Below are 22,451 nucleotides of genomic sequence, written 5' to 3'. Positions count from 1 at the left end.
AGCACAATCAATGGTATAATGAGTAAAATGGGTTCAAATATATAGTGCCTAATGGCAAACTTTTTAGCAGAGTACAGGTGGATCAGTGTATACCTAGAAAGCAAGGGATGCATTTTAAATAGTAGAATAGAAGGAAATTACCATGGTAACAACGTGTGTACTACATGGGAATGTAATAGCGTTCACATGACTAGCAATGTCACTTGAGAAAAAGTAGTGGAAATATTTCCTTAGCTTGGCAGCTGCTGTGAAAATGAGAGAGTTTGGTGGTGGGTAATTGGTAATGGTCCATATCTCTTCTCACCCCATATGCAACCAGCAGGCAAGAGAAGTGCCAGACACAGCACAGAAAAACGTAGAAATGGCACCGCTTGCGAGCACTAGCACACCGATGTGCTGCTGGCATTGCAAAGTGCCAACTGCAGCAGGAAGAGGGACCTGGAGGACCTCGGCTGCATCTGTAGAGACATTGCCATTGTTTCTGCAGCTCAGGGAGGCTGGCTGACACGGTGGAAGCAGACACAGCCCGCTTCCCCCGAGGCGGCGTGGGAGTGGGGGGTCCCCTCTGGATACCGAGAGAGATGACGCAAAGGTGATCGGGGGGGGCAGGAACTGCACAGTGTGTGTTCGATCAGGGAGGTGAACTGGCCCTCAGGAGGACTTTGTGGTGGAAAGGCTCCCCCTCCCCAGAGAGCCTTTCTCCTCCTTTCCACCAACACCAAAACCATCTGCTTTGCACCTCCCCACTCTCACGCCTCAGCTCTTTGGCTAGATTCACCTCTAGCTGAAGGCAAAGGAAAGGTAGTAGACCAGAGAGGAGATGCTAGTGCAGTTATCCTCTTTTAGAGACCATTCTCTGTGCCAAATGCTATTGTTTACATTTCCATTGTTATTGCTGCGACTTTCAGTGACTGCTTTGTACCATAATAATTTCTATAAAATCTCTTCCTCCTTTATGGTTATTTCAAATTATTTTGAGATAATTTGGCCCTGGCAGTGTTATAAGGACTCACAGGGTCTCACAGACTTCAGACAGTGGCATGGAAAATGAGGTCTCCTCGTCAGCTCTTGCTTCAGGCATCTACTCCCATTTCCACATGCAATGAAATCAGTAGTCTTTTTCAGTACCCCAGTTTTAACAACCCAAGCTTCTCAAAGAGGCAAAAGACACAGAAAACAAGGCTCCAAATGTCTTTCTAGTCTCTATGCCGAATTCTATTGAAAATCTATCAAATTATCTCGAATTCTGAAGACTGAGAAAGGTCCACATGGGGCGTTTCAAGATGCGCTGAATGAACCACAGCTAGTAATTTGTTCACGGTTTAACAGATCACAGGCATCCCTACAATCTAAGATGTTAGTGATTACACTCTTCTAATTCTTAGAATTATGCCTATCCAAATACGTGTTTAAAGTAATTAACTAATAAGTGAAGATCCATAACAAAAAATGAAAATCAGCAAGGCGATGCATTGCATGTTGCATAGCATAAGAAACCGATTAATGCATACAAGAAGGGGCTGTAGCTTGTTTTCCTTGCCTTTAGGCTGTTGGACCGCTGAACTCTACAGTGCAAGTTTGATACCGGTAGACTGTGTTATGCTTACTGTCCTCGTGAAACCGCTCTCATCAAAAGCACCTATATGACAAACTCAGCACCCATTTGTTCATTGTGGCTGCTCAAATGATCTGCTCCTGGGAAGAGGTGAAAATAAATTCTGCAACCAAAATCTGCAACAGTGAATTGTGGCCAGCAGACAGGCGCTGCACTTTGGAGCACCACTGGTGGTCAGAGGAATGGGAGGCCGTGGAAGGAGCAGGAGACGCTGCCTGGGCCTCAAAAGCTGCTAATGGAACTTTTCCTTCAGTCAATGGGTTATAGGGAAGGAGAACTGGGGACTGCAACAGCTGCTTTGATGATTTCTTTGTGCAAATGGCACCTTGTAATCCACAAGTCTAATTGGCAAGCAAAGCAAAGCACAGAAGCGAATGGTCTCTGGCAGTCGGGTGCCGCTGAGCTGGCACTGAGCCAGAGCAGCTAGAACATGGATCCGATAAAATTCCAAAAGAGCTTGCAGAAGTTCATTTCTACTCTATTCAAAGTAACATTTTTTTCTGTATTTTTCTCTTGTAATTATGTTCTCTGTTTGTTTTGCTAAAAGCAGCCTCGGATGAAAAGCGTCTCTAACGTTTTAATTATATACAAGGTATTCTGCCAATCATTAAGCTGCTTGATCCTGTGAAACTAATGAATCAAATTAAAGTTGTGTTGTGGAATAAAACTTCTGAGGTCCTATACCCAAGACCAGAACGAGATTCCTGGTGCTGGGGCATATTCCTACTGCTCACAAGCAACTTAGCACCACATCAGGTGTTATCCAACCCCCGCAGAAGCCGGCAGCAAAGAGACAACTTGAGAGGACAACCCCAGTGTCACAGCAATATGGATGCTATTCTGGAGCCTCGCAGAAGAAAGAAACTGTGAAAGTTCGTCACATTTGGTACGTGTTATGAGGAATGGAACTCGCAAGGAGAGGCAAAGGCAGCAAGGCAAGCTGAGAAGCTCCAGAGACTGTTCCAACATGATCAGGAATAATCTCTTCATTCTGTTATCAGAATTTTTTTAACAAATCTTTATAACTCCAGGACTTAACTTTAGCATTTGGGAAAGAGGTGGATGTGTCTTCAAGTTGCAGGACAGATGATACCAACCTTGATATGAAAGTTTTAATGCAATCTGCTGGAGAGCAGGGTTACTGTCTACACTCTGCCCCTGTACAGACATGTAGTACATGGTGATAGAAAGTGTCTGCCTATGATAAATAACACCTATACAAAGGACCTCATGGTAGTCTTTTCAGTTGTAGATGAAAACATTACATAATGCCATTTCGACTCCAATTTCATTGAAATCAACCGTAACATTTTTCATTAATCTGCACTGCACATTGGAAGAGACGCCACCAGTTTGCTGACAAAAGGTTTGAAGTAACTGGATTAACAGACTTTTAAACTGAAAAGTACCATAATCCTCTATAACACATGGCACTGGAGTTTCATCCAGTGTTTTTCCCATCTAGGCCACACAACTGCTAACTGAATCAAAGCTTAACTTTTAGTTTCTAAAATTCAAAGCAACACAATAAATATTGCATGTTAAAGGTGAGTCATTCTTGTTATTAACTAAGTAATTGCACATTTATACCTTGAATGCATTATGCCATAACTGGCAAAGAGCCTGGAGTGTAGCATAGCCAAAACAGATGAGGAGCAAGCTCCAAACACCTGGGGCAGAGGTTTCTTTTTCCGTAACAGCAAGCAGAAGGCTAAGAAAGCGCTGCCATGCACAATAAGTATTTCTCCCCAACACTTACTCCTGCTCCTACTTGTGCTCACATCATACGTGGATCACAGTCCCTACTGCTGCACACCGTGCAGGAAAATTTCTCTGTACATACAATGACTTCCTCTCATTCTCCCACTGGTCCCCAATTGCCACCCTAGGCTAAATGTGGGAACTGTCTTTCTCATTTCTCCATCCTAAACTATTACTCAGGCTTGAATCTAATTTTAGCATAACGGTAACTCCTTAAGTATGTTTTTCATCCTTAAAGTTTACCCACAGGAAACAAGTCTGAATATTTAGTCTATTTTAAAGACTACTAATCTGTCTTGGAGTATCTTCCCAGAAATCCTGGAGCTCTGAAACATGAACTGTGGCAAATTTTACTGTGACAGTTTAAGAAATTGCACTTATCTGCTCTCTCACTGTCAGCAGAGTTAGGAGGAGGGAACATCTGCCTGCATTTCAGCTGCCTCAGTGCCTCTTAAAACCACTTCCAACAGCAGCTTAAACGAAGGCACCAGACTTTGCACTGAAGAAGCTGAGACACAGCCTTATCTTTCTATTGCCTCTGTCACAAGGATGGCACTGCAGAACACAAGTTATCTTATGGTGCAGCCACTGTTAAACTACTCTAACTGGATTTAACCCTGCAGAAATAACATTTCCCCAAGTGGAAGAGTCAAACTTGCCTACAGAAACCGTCCGTAACAGCCCATTTAGAGCACAAAATAACTTCTTTATTCAGAAGAAATCAGCAAAGGACAACATGCAACAGCCAGACAGACAATGCACATGCAACTGGATGACCCTCATGCAACTGGATGGCAAACTTTTCTGCATCTCCAGTAAACTTGGCATTGGCCTAAGAAATAAATAAACAGGCCATTCTACTGGCAGCAAATGGGAAATATCTCCCTCCTAAAGGAGAGAGCTTGGATGAAGAGTCCTGGAGAGTGGCTGGTCTGTGCCCTGAGAATAGAAAGCATGCATGTGCTAAAAGAAGAAACTAAGAAGAAATGCAAGTATTTGGATGGCCCAGAAGAACCTTATCATCTACAATACAAAACATATCCCCTTTCTGAACTTTTAGAACTGAAACCTCAGGCAGGGCTATTTGACTTTTCTCCCTTAAATGAAATATTCCATAAGCAAGGGAGAAACCTTTTCTTTCTGCAAAACCCAACAGGCTTCAGGTAAGACCATTAACTTGCCTATGTTGAATGGGGTCATGCATAATGGCCAATAAATAATTTCCGCATGGATATTCGTTTCTCCAGGTGAAGAGGAGAGTAAAAATTCACAGAAACTGAGAAGAGGATGAATCTCTTTTCTTAGGGGCCTATACTGCAAAGTCTTTCTTTCAGACATAGCAATACTGCATATCCTGCCTTGCAAGTCAGCAGAGCAATTTTAAACTGCCTTCAGACTGGGATGAAGGTAACCCTTCTGGCCCAGAGGAGTGGCTGAAGAAGAAAGCTTTCGCTAAAACCTCAAGGATTTGGGTGCCCTCCCCCCCAACCCCGCCATGCTTTTGTAGGAAGAAGAAGAAGAAACGGTGTTTGGAATTACCCAAGCTCCTGAAGATCTGACCTCACAGAAAAGAGCACTTGGTGTCAGGGCCTATTTGCAATACCCTTGCGGGACTTATCCCTAGAGACACAGTGGATAAAAGAGCATTGTTAATCGCAATCCTGTTCTGGCTAAAAAGAGAGTAGATTTGCTACAGTGATTTTGTAAAGAAAGCAGAGAAATTAAGAACAGAAATTAGGCACTGCAGCTTTTTCTACCTTTGCTAAAACTGCAAGCGCTGGAAGGACAATACATTCATTGATTCCTTCTCTTGAAACCTTAGATGGAGCTCTGTTCAGGTTACCAGCAATTCGGAGAGAATCTTGAAAGATCTGGGTTAAAAAATTCAATGTAGAAGCATTCTCAATCAAGGAAAGGCTTATCCTAAGGTCTTCAGAGTATCTAAGAGAGGGGAAGTTCGACCTGGCAGCAGATTGGCCATTTCTCTCTCCATGCATACTAAGACTTTAAGCAACAAATCAGAGCCAGCATGCACTGAGCAGCATTTCATTCAGCAACACAAAGGTCCCTGGCCAAAGGAATACCCTCTTCAGGAGACACTCTGCTGGACTGGAGATCTGCTGGGACGAGAGCTAGGCTCCAGTAGATGAGCTGCCTTGGCAGCACGAGAGGTATTGTCTCAGCAGAGTTCATATTTATGTAGCTCACTAGCTGCACTAGTTTCAGGTTTTACTGGATTGTCACACATCTGATAGACCTGGCTGGTCAGCCAGGTGGGTATCTCCTGGCAAAGATGGGGAGGAGTACTATTTCAGAAGTCCCTGAAAGGCTGAAGAAGGCCAAAGCAGAGAAATGAAAACACGATACCTGAAAAATCCTAGAGATGGTACAATGAGGGACAGCTCCTGAATAGAGAACATTTTAGAAGTTTAGTGGCATCATTCCTTTCAGAAAGTGGAGAGCCAGAAGAGGATTTGTTGCTGGTAACTGTTTCCACTTTGGTTGCTGTGCCCAAATTTTGTTATGGGCTAAATGGATTGCTCCATGTATATAGAGTAAAGTACTGTTAGTCCACTATTTAACACTGGCCGCATCAACACCTGACCTGGCATTCAGGAAAGCAGAAACACTCCCTCCTCCTTCAGCTTTGGGCCTAAACGACCGCTCTGCCCTTTGACAAGCCCTCCTGATCCTGGAGTGGTGTGTTATGAGCTCTTCTGTCTCTGCCTTGCAGGTAGCACAGCCAAAGCATCTCGCTGACCAGCTTCTGAGCTTCTGCTGAATGCAGTGGCAATGAGATGAGTATCATCGTTGCTGGCTGGCCAGGAAACGAGCACGTCAAGCAGTGATTTTATCTCAGCTATACAGTGCCTGCCCAGCCATCCACCCGCTGTGTCTTCCTGCAGACAGACGACTGTCAGCAACCACCCGTCAGCAACCATGTCTGCAACATGACGCCACAGCAGGTTGAGTCTGTTTCCTTTCCCTGGCTTCCCAGAGAAAAATAACCACATTTACAGCATTGTTCCTTGTCTCAGGGACCAGAGTATCTTTAAAACTTCACCTGCATCTCCAGACCATGGCACACAGTTGAACTCTCTTCTGCCACAGGAGTGAAGTCTTTTGTGCGACAACCACAGCTTTCCCAGGTTTAGCTTCAGAATATGGCAAAAGCTGTGCGTGAAAGAGGCCGTCCCGGACATCCCCACCTCCTGCTCTACCGACGCAGCTTCGCTGGCCACCAGGCCATGGGAGCTTTTCCATAAGACACATTGTGTCTTGGCCGCATTTTCAGATCTCCCTGGCAGCTGGAAGGATTGGTAGGTCCCACAAGTGGAGCGGGGTAATTCCCAGGCCTGGTAGACTCAGATGGATTTGCATGCAACAATAGTATTGAAGGCTCTGTGCTTCAACAGGAAGGTTTCCCCTCAGACTAAAACTAGGCTTTAAGAGAAACGAAATAAAAAAGCCAGCTCCTACAAAACTAGTCAGGTTTTGCCAGAACTGTAGCTATAGAAGCCAATTCTTAAATTAGTTTAGGCTTAATCAAAGTTCAAAACACCAAGGTTTCAGTTCTAAGGTCTTCCCCGTTCTGGAAGGGAATATTAAATATTAAATATTTAATGCTGTCCTTTCTCTCTACATGCTCTCGCCGCTTCCTCAGAAATCAACAAGAAGACGGCGTTCTGAGACCAGACTTCACTGACTTTATCCCCAGCAGCTCCCTCCATTCTCTGGTTTCCCGTGTCCTGCAGGTGCCACGTATCCTTCGCAGCTTGGCAGCCCAACAGCTTAATCCTTTTCTTAACATTTTAGCAGATGCCCTGTGTTGCAGACTGACACCCAGGTAACCCCTTTGAATATAAAACTACAAGATAAAATATTCTTCCACCCATCACCCTTGGCTTATCTAACATAAAGCCAGAGCAGGAAAGACACAGAACAATAATATTTTTATTTTGCTGTTATAGAATAAAACACTAACTTGCACATACATCCGTTATTTTCTCCCAGGACAAGATGGTACAAAAAGGAACCACAATTGACACATGTCAATCCTATAATTTAACATACACTTGTAATTATGGTACAAATGCCAGTTTGAAAACTTGTAGAAGAAAATAAATAATCTGAGAAAAAAAATTATTTGTCATCATGCCCAATACCCTAATGTTCAGCTAAAAATACCCAGAGCTCGTAAGAACAACAACAAAAAACACTATGAGGAAAGAGGAAGAGAGGCCTCCAGTTACAGAAGTCCGATCCCATAATGAAGCAGTACTTGTACATCATGTGCCACTGTTGGGTTTTTAAAACTGAATATATCGCTGTTAACTTACTTCTTGTAATGATCAGCACAACAAAACAAGCATCATTACTAATCCTAAAATCTTTACCAGGAGGTAGAGAGGCAGGTGTCCTTTCTAATCTTGTTTTCTCACATGGCTTTCCACAAAGAATTATAATCTGAAGCTCTGTCCATATGTGCTGTCGTGATATGGATGTTCACTTTCTTTGATTAAAATTATTAAATAAAAATAGCCCAAAGATATTTATTTTGATTAAAAAAAACCCAGATATCTGATTTTGTTAACCCACTTCCAAATCAGCTTGAGCTAGGCTAGCTTAAACTAAGCTAGATATTAAAATAACTGGCTATGCAGTTTTGTGCAGCCTTTAAAATTCATACTACAAATCATATCAAGGCAATTTTACATGGGAGCTCTCTCAAGGCTTGTTAAAATATTCTCGTCGAGCTGCGGTTGTGCTGGTTGAAGAGGTTACCTCCCCCAGCCTTCCTCCAACTGCTTGTCACTACCCTACACTTGGAGGACCTCCATCCCAGTGTGCTAGCTCAGCTGTTCACAGGAGACTAGCTTAACCTAGCGCAGAAAAAACGAGCCACTTATTTTTCTAAATCTTGTGTTAATTGCATAATTAGGTACTTGAGATAACTAATTTAGCTTCTTGTAGAAGAATGAAAGAAAGGCAAGTCTGAATCAAAAGTACATAATAAACTCTACAAACTTTTCTTTGGCGGGAATTGCTACATGCCTTTTCTGCCTTAACTCCAACTCATCAGAAAAGCAGTACAACAACATATAACGCCTCCAGATTCAGTGTCTCAATTATACATCCAAAGAAGCCCTACAGGTGATAAAACAATAAAAATCAATGACCAGAGCTACAGATATGACCATATTGTAGCAGGGCTCCTCTCCTTCGGGGAGTCTGTAACTGGAACTGTCCTGCTTTAAGGAGTCTGAGGTCCTACCTCTGGTATCAGCAGTGTCATTGGCATGACTTCTCCCCCAAGCACATCAAAAGTGGCAAGCGGCAATGCTAGCAACACCAGTCAGGCTGTGGATCCATCAAGAGACCAGACAGAACAGATCTGTTGGCATTTCAGTCAGGGATGGGCAATGCCCTGGTAACAAGGCAGTATCAGCACTCTAAATATATGCAGTACCAAACTATACCACAAAGACTGACTGCTGATACGATCATAAGACTGTGCTGTCCACAGTGCTCTTCTCATACCCTGCCATGTAGGGTCTCTGCCTCCTCCTCAACTGTCATGCAGCAATTCAAGAAATCCTAGGTTATTAAAGAAATCCATCGCCAAGGAGATTTGGCAGGTCTAGCAAGAAAATAGGTCTGAAAGTAGGAATTTCACAGGGAATATGGTTCCCTATTTTCAGGCATGGATCTATCCCAGATGCACAAATGGAACACCTATGTTGAGCTGGATGCACTATGCTTTCCCTTCTACGAGGAGGAAAAAATAGTCCTGGGTATGAAGTGCAGTTTGGTGACAAATGAAAGATATCGTTCAGAAGCGCCTATCACACCATTGTGCAACATCTGAAGAAATGAACACTTACCGGACAGCTAGACCAGGGAGTTATTCCTAAAGCTGGCCTAAAGAGAAGGATCTGCAGGGAAGGAACTAGGGAGACAGAAATGGAGAAAAAAGCCTTGCAATATGTCAAGATGGGCAACAGAACAAGAGTACCAACTGCTATCGGCGCCTCTGCAAGGAACCTGCCTTCTTAAAAAGAAAGCAAAATGGGTACTTCGGAGATGGCTGCAGAACGGAATTTCAGATGATTTCTTTCCAAACCCATTTCTCTATTCATTACTATTATGGCCAGTATTGAAGTAGTTAGAAAAATTCTGTGACAAATGTATTATATTTTCCTGGCTATGGTTTTTGTTTCCTTTCAGCAAGGCTATCAGCTCATATTTTATGCAAAGATTCATGAGAGGCTCAAATTCTGAACAATATCACCAAGAAAGACTCTTTTAAGTATGAGAGGTAGACGGTCAAACAATGTACTGTCTTCCTCAAGTCATACCAAGAGCGTGGGATTCAGCCTGCAATTTAAGATGCCTAAATGTGGATGTATAAGTTCCCATCATAGTTAATGGGGACAAAGTGGATAAAACAGTGGAGTGCAGCTCAGCTCGCCCTGCAATAGCCCCACAGGGTGGGACGTAGCTGTCTGAGCGTGGGCACTCATACCAGACTGGGCACCACAGGGTGTCCTACCTGACCTCCCACGGCAGGGAGAGCAGCACAGCTCTCCTGCGAGCCCTGTGCCGCCAGTGCCAGACTCCTGCGGAAATCTTGGACACCCCCAGGCACTGCAGACAGAACGAGGTGCCCCGTCAAGGCAACCAAGTCCGGCCTCAGGGCTGGCAGCTGAAACACCGTCTGGACTCCCTGCATCGTAACCTGGAAGTTCAGTCAAGGGAACGGGAACTGATGCACAACCCACACTACGCTGACATGCAGGCACTTATGTTTAGGTGTTTTAGCATGACAGCTGAATCCTGCCCATGATTTTCTTTTAATATTGGGTGAGCTTGTGAAACTAAAGGGCAAGAATTCACTAGTAACGGGGCACGAGGACACTAAAGGAAAGCTGTAGAACAGAAAAGTCCACATGCTTGTCTCAGAGATCCTTTTAGTCTTAGAAGCAAGAGAAGGCATTGGGTAGAAAGTACTCAAAGTGAATCACTAGCCACATGAGGGGAGCAAAACTCAGAATTTTTGGTTTAGGGAACAGTGGACCATTCTAGAGGATTTTCTCACTGAATGACCTGCATTTCACAGAGAGGTGAGATAATGACCTTGGCTGAGAAATAGGTAGAACAATTAGAAAGACATTAAACTAAGAACACAAGTGAAATGATTCTGAAGAGGGAAATGCAGCACAAATGCACCATGTCAAAAGTAATTAAACCTATTTAATAAAGAATGTGAGGAAGAATTCTCTTCCTCTTTGTTCATTTCAAAATCCTAGGGGACTGGATAACAAGAAAAAGGATGTGGACTGCTTTTACTGGTAATAAGAATTTTGATATAACTGTCACTACTGAAACCTACAGATAATTATACCATTTTAGAATATTAAAAACACCTGATTGTTATTTGAATGAGAAAGTAATGAGTGGGCAATGAGGACTAGAAATGCAGTTTACATTAAAATCCCATCATCTATTACATGTCTACTGATGAGTCAGAACAGTATCTTAAATGCATACACATCAACGTCCTAAGTAACAAGTTAAAAGGTCCTTGGTAAGATTTTGTTACAGACCACTAAAGAAAAAATGCATTAACCTTGAAGTGTTTATCTCCAAGTTATACAAATTAAACCTTGCACTATCATGGCAACTTTAACTTGAAAGAAATGCTGGATGTCCAGTGCAGCCAGCAAAAAAAAAAAATATATATCATTTCATTTTCCGAAAAAAGAAAAATGATCACTTTTCTACAGATCTGGCTTTGTTCCAATGTAAGAGAATGCTATTTTGTAGCAAAATACTCGACTATTGTCTAGCCAACTAAGAACTACATGGAAAGAGGGAAGGTCCAACCAGCCATGTCAATCTTTGATGCTTCCAAAGGGAATCAACCAGGAGAAAATGGATTAGGAAGCTGACTATGGGAAAAGTGGGAAATTTAAAATAGAAAGAAGGAAGTAAACGATGACTAGGCGTTCTTGAAAAATAATGTGCATGTAGCCCAAAAACTACATTTCTATAAATCAAAGAGGAGAACTATTACTTCCTGCTCAGTCCAGTTCAGCAGTGAAGTAACGACGGCAGTTACAAAGAAACTGTAATAATAGGACAAGATGAAAAAGATAGTGATCAATATAAACTGAAAATTAGGAAATGAGAGACAATAACAAGAACTAATGACACAGGAGTAAAGAAATCCATGTCTGGCATGGCAAAGGACTATCAGAGAAGGGTTTTCTTGCTGTTGTGTAAAATACATAAGACTAAGATTTCTTAAAGATTCTTAAAAGATTTCTTAGCACCAGCGCAAGCCAGTCACTAGGCAGATAGTGTATAACTGCTAATAAACACAGAGAGCAAAATGACCAATAATTTATTTTTAATCTTGCTGCCTTAGAAATAAAATATTTTCCATTCCATTAACAAATAAAAGGGATGATATACAACATCCACTAGATATAATCAATTTATTCAAGCTCAGGTAACTCATGCCAAAAATCTTTAACTTCTCTCTGAAGATCTTCCTGGTCCAGTGATGTTCAGTTTCAATACATTTTGAAATACTAGGACATTCCAAAATACTAGAAAAATGACAGTGTTGGGCCAGCGTTCAAAAAGAGGTAAGGAGGACGATCCATGAAACTACCAGCCTGAAAAATAATGCTCACCCTGGGAAAATACTGGGATCGTTTATTTGGAATTTAATTGACACAGCATTAAAGAATAGCTATATCCTTAATACCAGCCAATCAGGTTTTACCAAAAATAGGTCTTGCTACTCACTCCTCATTCCTTTCCCTGGTAAGTTACACGTTTGATTCATGCAGATAGCTGTATTGATGTAAGACTCGTGTTCAGCTGAGTCCTACATGACATTAAAAACTAGCAGTATAAAATGTCAGTTAAGCGTGTTCTAAATGAATTAAAATCCAGCTAAAGAGTAGGACTCAGAGCGGTCATTAGGGAACGTGGTTGAATATGTGGGTACTTCCAAAGAGGTTCTGTGAGGTGTTGGATTTTCATCAGTTATCCTGAAGTAAATGTACTGATCATTTGATCAGATTTGCAGGCGATATAAAGCTTGGAAGATTGCTAAAGACCAATCAGGACTGGGCAATTCCAGAACGAGAACCAAAAGACATTTAGGTCACACCATAATCCCACAGGCTGCCTCTTCCCAGGGGAGCCCAGGGTGAGTACTACCTTTTGGGGAAGAGAAGGTGGACTTTCCTGCACTGCCAGTGGTGGCTGTGCTCTAGGAAGTCACAGCTTTGCAAAGTCCTCCTGTCTCCACAGGTGAAGCCTGACCCTCACCACAAGCGCTGCTGCGGCCAGCAGCCATGGAAGAAGCAGATTTGTTCCCACCTTGCTGTTTCCATGTTCCAGCTTAGGCTGTGCAGGGAAGTTAAACAGGCACAAAACCACCTTTCCAAAACAAACAAACAAAACACCCAAACAAGGCACTTTCTAGTGTTTAGCTATGATCCAGCTCACATAAGCCAAACAAACCCCAGTACAAGGCAGAGGGCAGCACCATGATGCAGCAGCAGGAACAGGAGGGGAGATTACCTTGGGCCTCTTCACCTAGCAGTAGCTGACAAAATTTGAGTAACAGGGGGCCCTCTCCCTGAGAGACATGCAGCTCACCCCAATGCTCCCCGAATAAGGGAAGAAGAGCTTGCAAGAGCTCTTGCAAGAAGAGCTATTGTGGCCCTGGGATGCTGGACAGCAAGGACCAGAAGGAATAACTGTATCTCTGTTCATGATGAGAGTGGTACTGGATCACACAGGCTGCCCTGGTACCTGCGTTCTTAAAAAATCTTTTAAAAATGGAGTAGTGATATATGAGTCACAAAGACGATAGGAAAGCTGGAGAAAATACCTTCAGATGAAAGGTTGAAGGAGTTCAGTCTTCCTTTAATTTAGCAAAAGGAAGATTGAATGTTAACTTGATTACCACGTATAAATACCTTCACATGAAGAGATACCAGGTACTAAAGTGCTCTGTAATCTAGAAGATAAAGTATAACGACAGCTGGAAGCTGAAGCATACAAATTTAAATGATTTACGAATTTTAAATAGTGCAGGTGATTAACCAAATAATGAAGGAAAGGCATGGATCCTCTATTCCGGAAAGGCATGGATCCTCTATTCCTTGAAGTCTTTGAATCAAGATTGATGACTTTCTGGAAAATATGTTTAAGCTTTGCTTAACACACAGACAGACAGACAGACAGAAGACACACACACACACACACACACACACACACACACACACACACACGGACTCCACACAGGCTCACAAGGATCCAGAGACATACAGGAGTTCAGATTAGATGGCATAATAGTTCCATCTGGTCTTAAATTCTAAGAATCCATGAATACTGAAAGGCATTTTTATGTCATTCTTTGAAGCTCAGGAAATAGGCTGTAAAGCAAGGAGTACAAAAGTGGTCTTGCACAAGAATTAGGACTCTGAAAGTGAGGTGTCCCAAGACTCACTCTGTTCCAATGCTCTGCTTTCACATCTTATAACATCCCCTGTGATTTTGCCTTCAGTTCTGAACCAGAGCAACATGACTAGTTGGATCAGTTTTTTTCTTCTTCCCCCTCTATATTTGAAGGTCTTTTCAGTACTCAAGTGCCTGCTCCTGTAATTATCTATTCTTCCGCAAAATAGCATCCCAGTTGGATCCCTATCAGATCCAAAACTTTCCCAAGACCCTTTCAAGCAACACACTGCACTCTACAATATAATACGTTTTGGAGAGCTGAGTCAGCTTTAGAAGCATGGAGGACTTCCTTCAGAAAGAAAGATCCCACAAAACATTTGTAAGGTCTCAGAACAAAAAACAAAACCAAACTGAGTTGAGCAGTTTGCTCCAGGGCAGATAGTGAACACACTCGTAGGTATTAACAGTTTATTTTTCATATAAGCACCAATTTGTCCAGATAGTCCAGCAAGATGGGACACAACAGCTACACCAGTAAGTTAAACAATATAAACATTCCTGGGTACTATTTGAATGGTCCTTGCCAGAGTTTGGCTGAACAACCTTTCACTTTCCCAGTTCAGGAGCTGGCATAGGCCAAGGACTACTCCCAAAAGGCAGTTTGGACACAGCCACCTTATCTGAGAGGATAAGAGAGGTTAGTATGAAAGCCACCGTACTGTGCCAGTGAGCGCAGTGCCAAAGAATGGCCTGCACACATTAGTAGTAAAGAGGTAGCCAGCAGTTCAGCACCAACCTGAAACAGCATCCAGCTCAACCAGAAGCACGGAGAAAATTAATCATCAGACTGGAGACTGCTCACGGGTTGGAAACGTGCCATGATTAACACACACATAATCTAGCTATACTAAATGCTAATAAACTGCATTATTTTAAAACAGAAACAACAGAAGTAGTAACTCCTCTTTCAGAAGGAGAGACCCTATGAGACGCCACAATCAAAGGAACGGGGAGAAGTTCTCTCACGCTACACAGTCAGTAAAGAAAAACACACTGGAGTCACTCTTACTTCTTACATCCAGGAGCACACACACAACTCAACAGCAAGCGCTCTAGAGATCTGACCTCACTAGGGTGAATTTTATTCTCATTTAGACTGAAAAATTTTGAGGAACGTAGAAGCCAAGATTTCATTTTCCTTTCTCCAAAATATTTCTTAAAATTCCTCACTGCTTCATGAAGAGTTCCTCAGGCTGCAATATATTCATCCAATTTGCCAGTCCCAGAGACAGCCTCATCCTCCCCAGAATCCCAGATCGACAGATGCGCAGTCCCACAATTGTTTTATCTTACCCCGCATCCCCAGACTATGCAGCTTTTCCTCCACGCTATCTTCCGCCAAGAACCTTTTGTAACTTCATGTCCCAAAGCCTCCAAGTCCCAAGAATCATATGAAGATACACTACTGAGAAATTCTGTTCATACCTCTCCGTCCCAAACCTTACATTTCAGACAATAACATTGCTACATCCCTTCTGAAACAACCACTTCCCCAAAATCCCACTGCATTCCCTTGACACTTTCTACCCTAACCATGTTCTTGTCATCCTCCCCTCTCTGCAGAAGCTAATCTCACCTCCAGTATCCGGATCATGAAAGTTGGGGTCCAGGCCCTTCTCCAGGAGTCTGCAGACCTTCTCCGCATTTAGCATTTGCACGTGCTCCATGAACTTCTTCAGATTTGCCTGCAGCCATGACATCCCAGGAAAACACACAATACACAGTGTTAGCACCCTGATAAGAGGAAAGAAGCCACCAGAGGAATATACCCATTCAGGAGACTCAAGGCAACAGCAAGAACAATGGGACAGCACCCATCAGAAACTAGGGTACATATTTATTCCCAGACTCCTGAACCTCTTAGGGGGGCATGCTGCAAATCTACACAGAACATGCTCCTTCCCTTCCACCCCTCAAGACTGCAGATCACTGGATTATTTCATAGAAATTGTCAGGGGCTGACAGCCACCACCCTTTGCCCCCCCAGTTGCCCGCAGACAACCACTCACCCACCCTGCTAATGCACACTTTCGGTTCGTGCACACCATGAGGCCAGCATACATATGACACAGCTGTGACACAGACTCATCATCAGTCAAGTAAATTTAATACCAGTCAAGTAAATTTAATACATTCTTCAACGAGACAGTACGGTGCTTGCTATGGAAAGTGGTGTGCCGACTGCCTGCTAAGTAGCAAACTAATAAAGGTCAAACTTACTGCCCAGTGTCTCACTGCAACATCACGTACGTTGTTTTGTGGCCCAACCTTATTTTAAAGTGATATAGCCTATCTGCCTGTTGAACTTAAAACAATTAGGAAGAAAGACCAGGCTCCTCCAACACTGACTATTCTTGTACAGTGTAACGAGTATGGATGCCGTACTATCTGCTGTGAAATTGTTTTCTTGTTGATGTAATTTTCTATATTTGGCCAGAAATTAAATCTGATCTCCTGAGGGGAATGAATCCCAAAAGACTCTCCTTTAAGTTTACCAGGTTGTTTCGGGGGGGGGGGGGGGGGGGGGAGTTGTTGTTTTTTTCCCCTTCTTTTTCTCTTTTGGGTAGCTATACATGACAAATACATTATTTTAACAAGTTTCACAATAATGCATCGATTCCAGAAATTATAACTCTACCCCAGGCAGGCAGGCAGCACTTAGATGAACTACAGTGTGAAAACATCCATTCCACACGTTTCCAATCCAGTTTTTCAGATCTTCAAGTGCAGGCTTATATTTTTTTTTCTTTGAGCTCATTTCATCAAACTTTGCAGTAGTCAGCTTAGGGAAGGGGCTCTAGAAAGTATTTGACACAGCAGAAATACTGTGCAATTAGCTGAGGGAACTCTTCAGGAAAAGCTTTAACCAACCAATCAAGCTGCCATCAGTGGTCAAGGAACTGTTCTAGAATCAATCCACAGATGGCTGAACACTTCTGAACAAAGCAGATTTTCCATCCCATGAAAAATCTCAAGTTCCAACATCTTCCCCCTAATTTGACATAAAAAATGAACTCTTCCACAAGATAAAATGAGTTCTACCAAAGTGCTTCACTTCAAATTTCATTTCAAACTTTTCCAGTTGAAAAAATAGAATAAAAAAAATCAAAAAATATCAAATAGGGTGCCGAAACATTTCTGAGTTTTTTCAAAGACTTCAAAAAAAATCATATATTATTTTGCGCAATGTTTTGATTTTTTCAAAATTTTATTTTCTAAAAGAAAAACTTAATAGCACTTTTAGAACCACCTCTACAGAGGCGTCTGCAAAAAGTTGGGACCCACAAAGTTCATCTTTGCTATTTCACCAGCATGCTGAGGAGATAGTGGTGGGACGTTAGATAGAAAATACCACCAAGATGAGACTTTCTAAGCATAAGGCAAATTAATGTTGGGCTATGAACCTGATTAAAACCAAATTCATTCTCTGTATGAGTACATACACATATACTGCACATAACCAAACCTAAAACATATAACACTTTTTTTCTAAAAGCAGCACCATGGATTGATACCATAAATAAGCCATGTCATGTATTAAAAATTATCTAGGCATTTTAGTACACAACCCCTTGCACTGATATACCATCTCAGCCGAGTTAATCAGTAGTGCAGATCTACTGTGCTTTAGCTGGCATCAAAAATGCTTGCTCTGAACATCTGCATAGTCGTACATAGACCTATGCAGAGATGTCAATGCCACAAAAATGCACAATCAGAAGCACAAAGGCACAAAGTGCAATTCAGTCACAAGGTTCACTGCTCCTGATGTCCTTAGGGACAGCAGTGCAGCAAGGCAATTGTCAAGAGCAAAGAAGTACAATTAGGCATTAGCTGGAGATGGCTGATGCCTCAGCCTCATCCCCCAGTGCGGAGGCACAGTCCTGCTCCCCCTTCCCCATGGCCTCGCTCATCAGCGGATGCGCCCCACCATGTCCCTCTGACCACCACCAGCAAAGAAACCAGCCAGCCGCTGACAGGGTCACCAAAACAAACCCAGCAGCACGGCAGGACAGCGCCGATGCACCAGCAATGAGAAGTTGCTTGAAGAGCAAAATGGGTCAGGTCTCCAGCATCGGGAGGGGGTAGAGATATTTACCAGAAGTGTAAGTGATTCTCACAGCATGAACACTTGCATCACGAGCATGGCAAAAGGGGAACGCGCATCAATTGCTGCAGGGCACAAACTTTGCTTTTTCCAATGGCAAGACATTCCCTTGGACCTCGCTGTCACACAGTACCTCTCCGCAAAATCTCCTCTCACTCCTTAAGTAATTAAAGTAAAATCCATCTCCTCATGCCCATTTCAACTTCTCTTCAGCTATTTCAATAAATACTGCAACCCTCTGAAAGAAATCACAACTGCATGCCAGCATCAGCAAAGACTGGACTTGATAGCTCCAGCCACCACATCTAGGATGTGAAACATCCCTCTTTCCAAGCATGACCCAGCTGTGCAGTGTTAACCCTGTTCTTCCCACTCACTTTTGTCCATATGTCCTTTCCCCTCCCTTCTTAGCAGCTCACTTGTAGCGAAGTGACCAAATCTAACTCAATAAACGATGTTCCACGAATGACCCTGCTGAAGCCACGCAAGTGCTGCATGCTAAGGCCATTTTCCCCTGAAGTCTCTCACCTCTGCCCAAACAGCACAGGCTTTTGGGAGGAGCCCTGACAGCTATCATGAAAGGCGGGCATGCCCAGGGCAGGGCAGGCTTGTCCTTCCGTGCGTCGATTGCCTCTCCCCACGCATCCTGCTGCTGCGGCGACTGGCTTTTCTGCAACGTGGATTTAATCCCACAGTGTTTAGGTGATGTTAGGTATGTTCAGGTGATGCCAACAGCAGTGTCAGTCCCCTTGATAACTGCCTTGGTGCAGACGAGCCAACATCAGCACATGTGGGACATTTGGAGATGAAAGCCTAGGAGTGGAAATGAGCACGGGAAGCAATCCCATGCAGCACGGCGTCCTGCCAGGTGCCACCCCACGCACCAGCCTCCAGCCTGCGCTCTGCAGTCCACCCCAGAAGGCAACCACCTTCTGTCCACGACGGCACCGGCCGCAGGACTTGGACTCCCCGCACCGCTGCGCAACCCGCTCTGCTCACGCTCCCCAACGACACCTCACTCCACAGGATGGCAGCACACACTCGCAGAGGACAACCTCGTCTCCCTCACCACCACTGCCCTGAGGCTGCTGAGCCAAAATCCTCCCTGGGGCCTCCAGAAACAGAGACATGTCTTCTGCAGGCTCTCTTCCCCACCCAGAAGCAGCTGGGACCTCAGCTGGTTTCCCCTCCACGGTCTGCGACGCTCTCCAATGCTAATCAGAGTATGCAAGTGCCCGCTGTCTGAAAAAAGGACGCGATACAGAAAGCCCTCAATTAGCTGAGCAAACCCCTCTCTGCCAGCCCCCTTCCTTCTCACCCTTTGTCAATGCCCCAGCCACCTGAAAAGGCTTTCTTTAAACACGAGGATAAAATCCTGCAGTAGAGAAGTCTATGGCAAAACTCTGGGTGCCCAAAAAGGCAAACACTGCACTTTGGAATATGCAACAGAGGTTCATGACAATTTCACTTGTATCTTGTTATTAAACACATTTCAGATAGTAAATTGAAGTTCTTCTCTGCAAGTTCTGCCGGTGACTCTCTCATTTACAGATCCATGAATGTGTCTTACCCAGACCATCAGCGCTCACTAGCAGTGTGCTAGAATGTATTTCTATTATTCTAGGTGCTCAAGGAATTTAAAACATATGTTTTGATACCAGGAAGTTGATGCAGTATGTCAACTTTCAATGGACGCTTTTATACTTAAAAAGGAAATTGAAGAAAAAAATGTATGAGTAAAAAGAGTATGCAGAGGAAGGCATCCCTGATTCTGGGATTTGCATTCTTTCTCTGTAGATGCCTGCTTCTCACCACAGTTCCCACATACCATGTAAGTGTTAACAGGTTTGTGCAAGGAATTTACCTTGCGGATAATCAATTACTATCTTGCCTTTCCAAATGAAGAACAAAGAAGAAAGTTCACCTGTCCAAGGTTTCAGACCAAATCCATAGCAAAGCTTCAAAATAATTTGTCAAGTCCAGAGACTTAACCAGTTACATTTTACATAGAAGAATATTCTCTCTTCCCATCAGTTTAAAACTGCTCATTTGCACAGCAGTGTGCTTCAGATGCGCAGTCTGGTGCCTGACTGCCATTCACAAACCTAAAAACAACGGCGAGGGACAAGATGTAGGCATAGTGACTTCTGCTCATTGCTTGCCCCGGTTTGTTCCGTTGAGTTTGGTCCTAGGCCTCAGTGAACAACCCAAATACCAACAAAACCAAGAATATAAACAGTGAAAAAGATCATTTACCAAAACTGTAATGTTATGACACTACCAAGAATTCCATACCCAGAATTTAGATGACATGACAGCCTTGCTCCACTTAGGACGAATCTGAAATAAGGCATTACAAGGAAATGTACAAAAAAATCATTTGTAACCTAGATCATGTCACTGATCAAGTTGTAGCATGGACTTATTAAGTGTTGTGCTTGTGCAACTGAAGCCATGAACTGTGGTAGGAGACAGGAACTAGCAGCTAGGAGTAGGGTCACCTTAAGCCACCCTCACTGCCAAAAAAAAAGAGGGTTTGGACCTGCACTCTGAGCAACCAGGCAGTCACTTGAGCAACCTGAGTAGTTTGATTTTTAGGCACAGAGAGCAGCAGCACTTACAAGCATAGCTTCCTTATATTTCTCATTATAAAACAGCTTTTGGCTTCTTATCCTTTGCCAATGGAGAAGCGTATAATTAAAGCAATTAAGCTGTTTTCCAGAATCAAGTTAGATAAAAATACATTGTTTCAGCCAAGTTAAATATTTCTATGACCACAGAGACAGCCATTCCTATACACAAATTCTTGGGAGGCGCTCTGCTACTTCCCAAATAGCTATACAGGACTATATCAATAGTCAGATCTGGGAAATAACAGAAATGAGATTATGCAAAAGAACAGGAAATTGCCAATTAAGCTATCTCAGTCACAAAACACTTCAAATCAATGCATCAAGATCCAGGAACTCTCACCCTTGAAGGTCCCTCATGCATCTTGCCTTCACAGGCTAACAACCAGAGAGTTAAAACACCACATTAAAATTCCTGTTTGTTCCCAGAACGTTCTGTCTTTGTTTTAAGACGGCTGGAAAAGGACTGGCAAGCAGTCCTGGGGAGCCTCCACGAAATAACCCCTGCTCCGCTACAGGTGTCCGACAACAGGAGAGAGGCACCATCTCCTCTTGTTAGTTGTGCACAGCATAAAGGTACCATTTCTGCTGGGTTTTGTCAAACGGGCACGCTCCTAGCAATTAACTGCAGGCAAATCTAATGCAAATAAGGCTGAAGCAAAAACATTGCACAGGCCTGACCAAACAATTTAGCCAAAATCAAACTGGTGTTTCTTGGCACAGCCAGAGTCACGCTGTGATGACCCCTCCAAGGCCAGCCGTCCCCACCAGCTCCCTCCTCGCGCAGGGGTCCAGGCAGGGAGCCCCCGTGCACCCACTCGCGCCCCGATCGTCACGGCAAACCCAGGCAGCGGCCACAGGGGTGTCCGAGGAGGCTCGCAGCAAACCATGACTTCACATCAGCTTTAATTTTTTTCATTTAAGTAATACTTCAGTTACACTAAAGGTATCTCTCAGCTTAAAAATACATCTGCTTAAAACTGAGTTTGCAGCATGACAACTGTTAAGGGCCATACTTAAAAGCATTGAAAAAAAATGTATTGATTGAATGGTCTTTTTGCCAATAGTCATGACCTAAAGGCCACTTTTTCTGAATAATGTTCAGAAGCAGAAACAAAACATTTAGCTTTTGAAATCAACTTAAATGACTATAAACATGTCACAACGGTATCCCATGGCTGGGCACATTATATCCAGTTCTCACAATGAAGCAAGTGGTGGTATTTACCTTTGCCATGTTGGTTTCTCAGCTTATGCGGCACGGAAAAGCTTTCTATGTGATTGTTTTTCATTTCATTTTAGCTAGAAACACAACAGTATATTTTCCTTATTATTTGGACTGATTCACTCACAGCTGAAAGAAGATTTGAGAGCTGAGAAAGTTAGGAAGCTTGCTTTTCTCACCAAATCTATGAATAAAACCCTGGTGGGAAAGGAGTGAGAGCTCATTATTCTACGAACTGCAAGGATTTGGGGCCAGGTTTCCAAATGTATTAAGGTGACTAGAGAGGAAGAGAAGAGAGCAAATGTCAAACTCCCACTGACATCAAGGGGAGCTAAACAGATCCCTAAACCACTTAGGCAATTTTGAACTCTCACTAGGTACTTTCTTACTTTCTGGCATTTAAATACCTAAATACCTCGGAGAATTTGTGATGAGATTCACTAATGCAGACCAAATCTTCCCTTGCTTAAAAGAACAGTCAGCTTTAAATACAAAAGATATATACTGATAAATTGCTGTTCCTCTTCTGTATCCAGTACATTTAAAGAACATTTATTTAAGTGA

The 22,451-nt window shown here is 43.1% G+C and overlaps 1 protein-coding gene across 11 annotated transcripts in view; it reads right to left on the bottom strand.

Annotated features, from left to right (window-relative positions):
• SHANK3 (SH3 and multiple ankyrin repeat domains 3) overlaps window positions 1-22,451 on the bottom strand; it is a 385,552-nt gene that overhangs the window by 310,389 nt on the left and 52,712 nt on the right. For all 11 annotated transcript variants that reach the window (XM_068937006.1, XM_068937137.1, XM_068937086.1 and 8 more), the window contains exon 4: window positions 15,501-15,609. In XM_068937006.1, coding sequence (XP_068793107.1) covers window positions 15,501-15,609 — 109 coding nt within the window. The remainder of the gene's footprint in view (window positions 1-15,500; window positions 15,610-22,451) is intronic.

Source organism: Struthio camelus, chromosome 1 (assembly GCF_040807025.1).
Source record: "Struthio camelus isolate bStrCam1 chromosome 1, bStrCam1.hap1, whole genome shotgun sequence".
Taxonomy (NCBI): Eukaryota; Metazoa; Chordata; class Aves; order Struthioniformes; family Struthionidae; genus Struthio; species Struthio camelus.
Note: the sequence above shows the minus strand (reverse complement) of the source record. Positions and strands in the feature narration are given on the sequence as shown.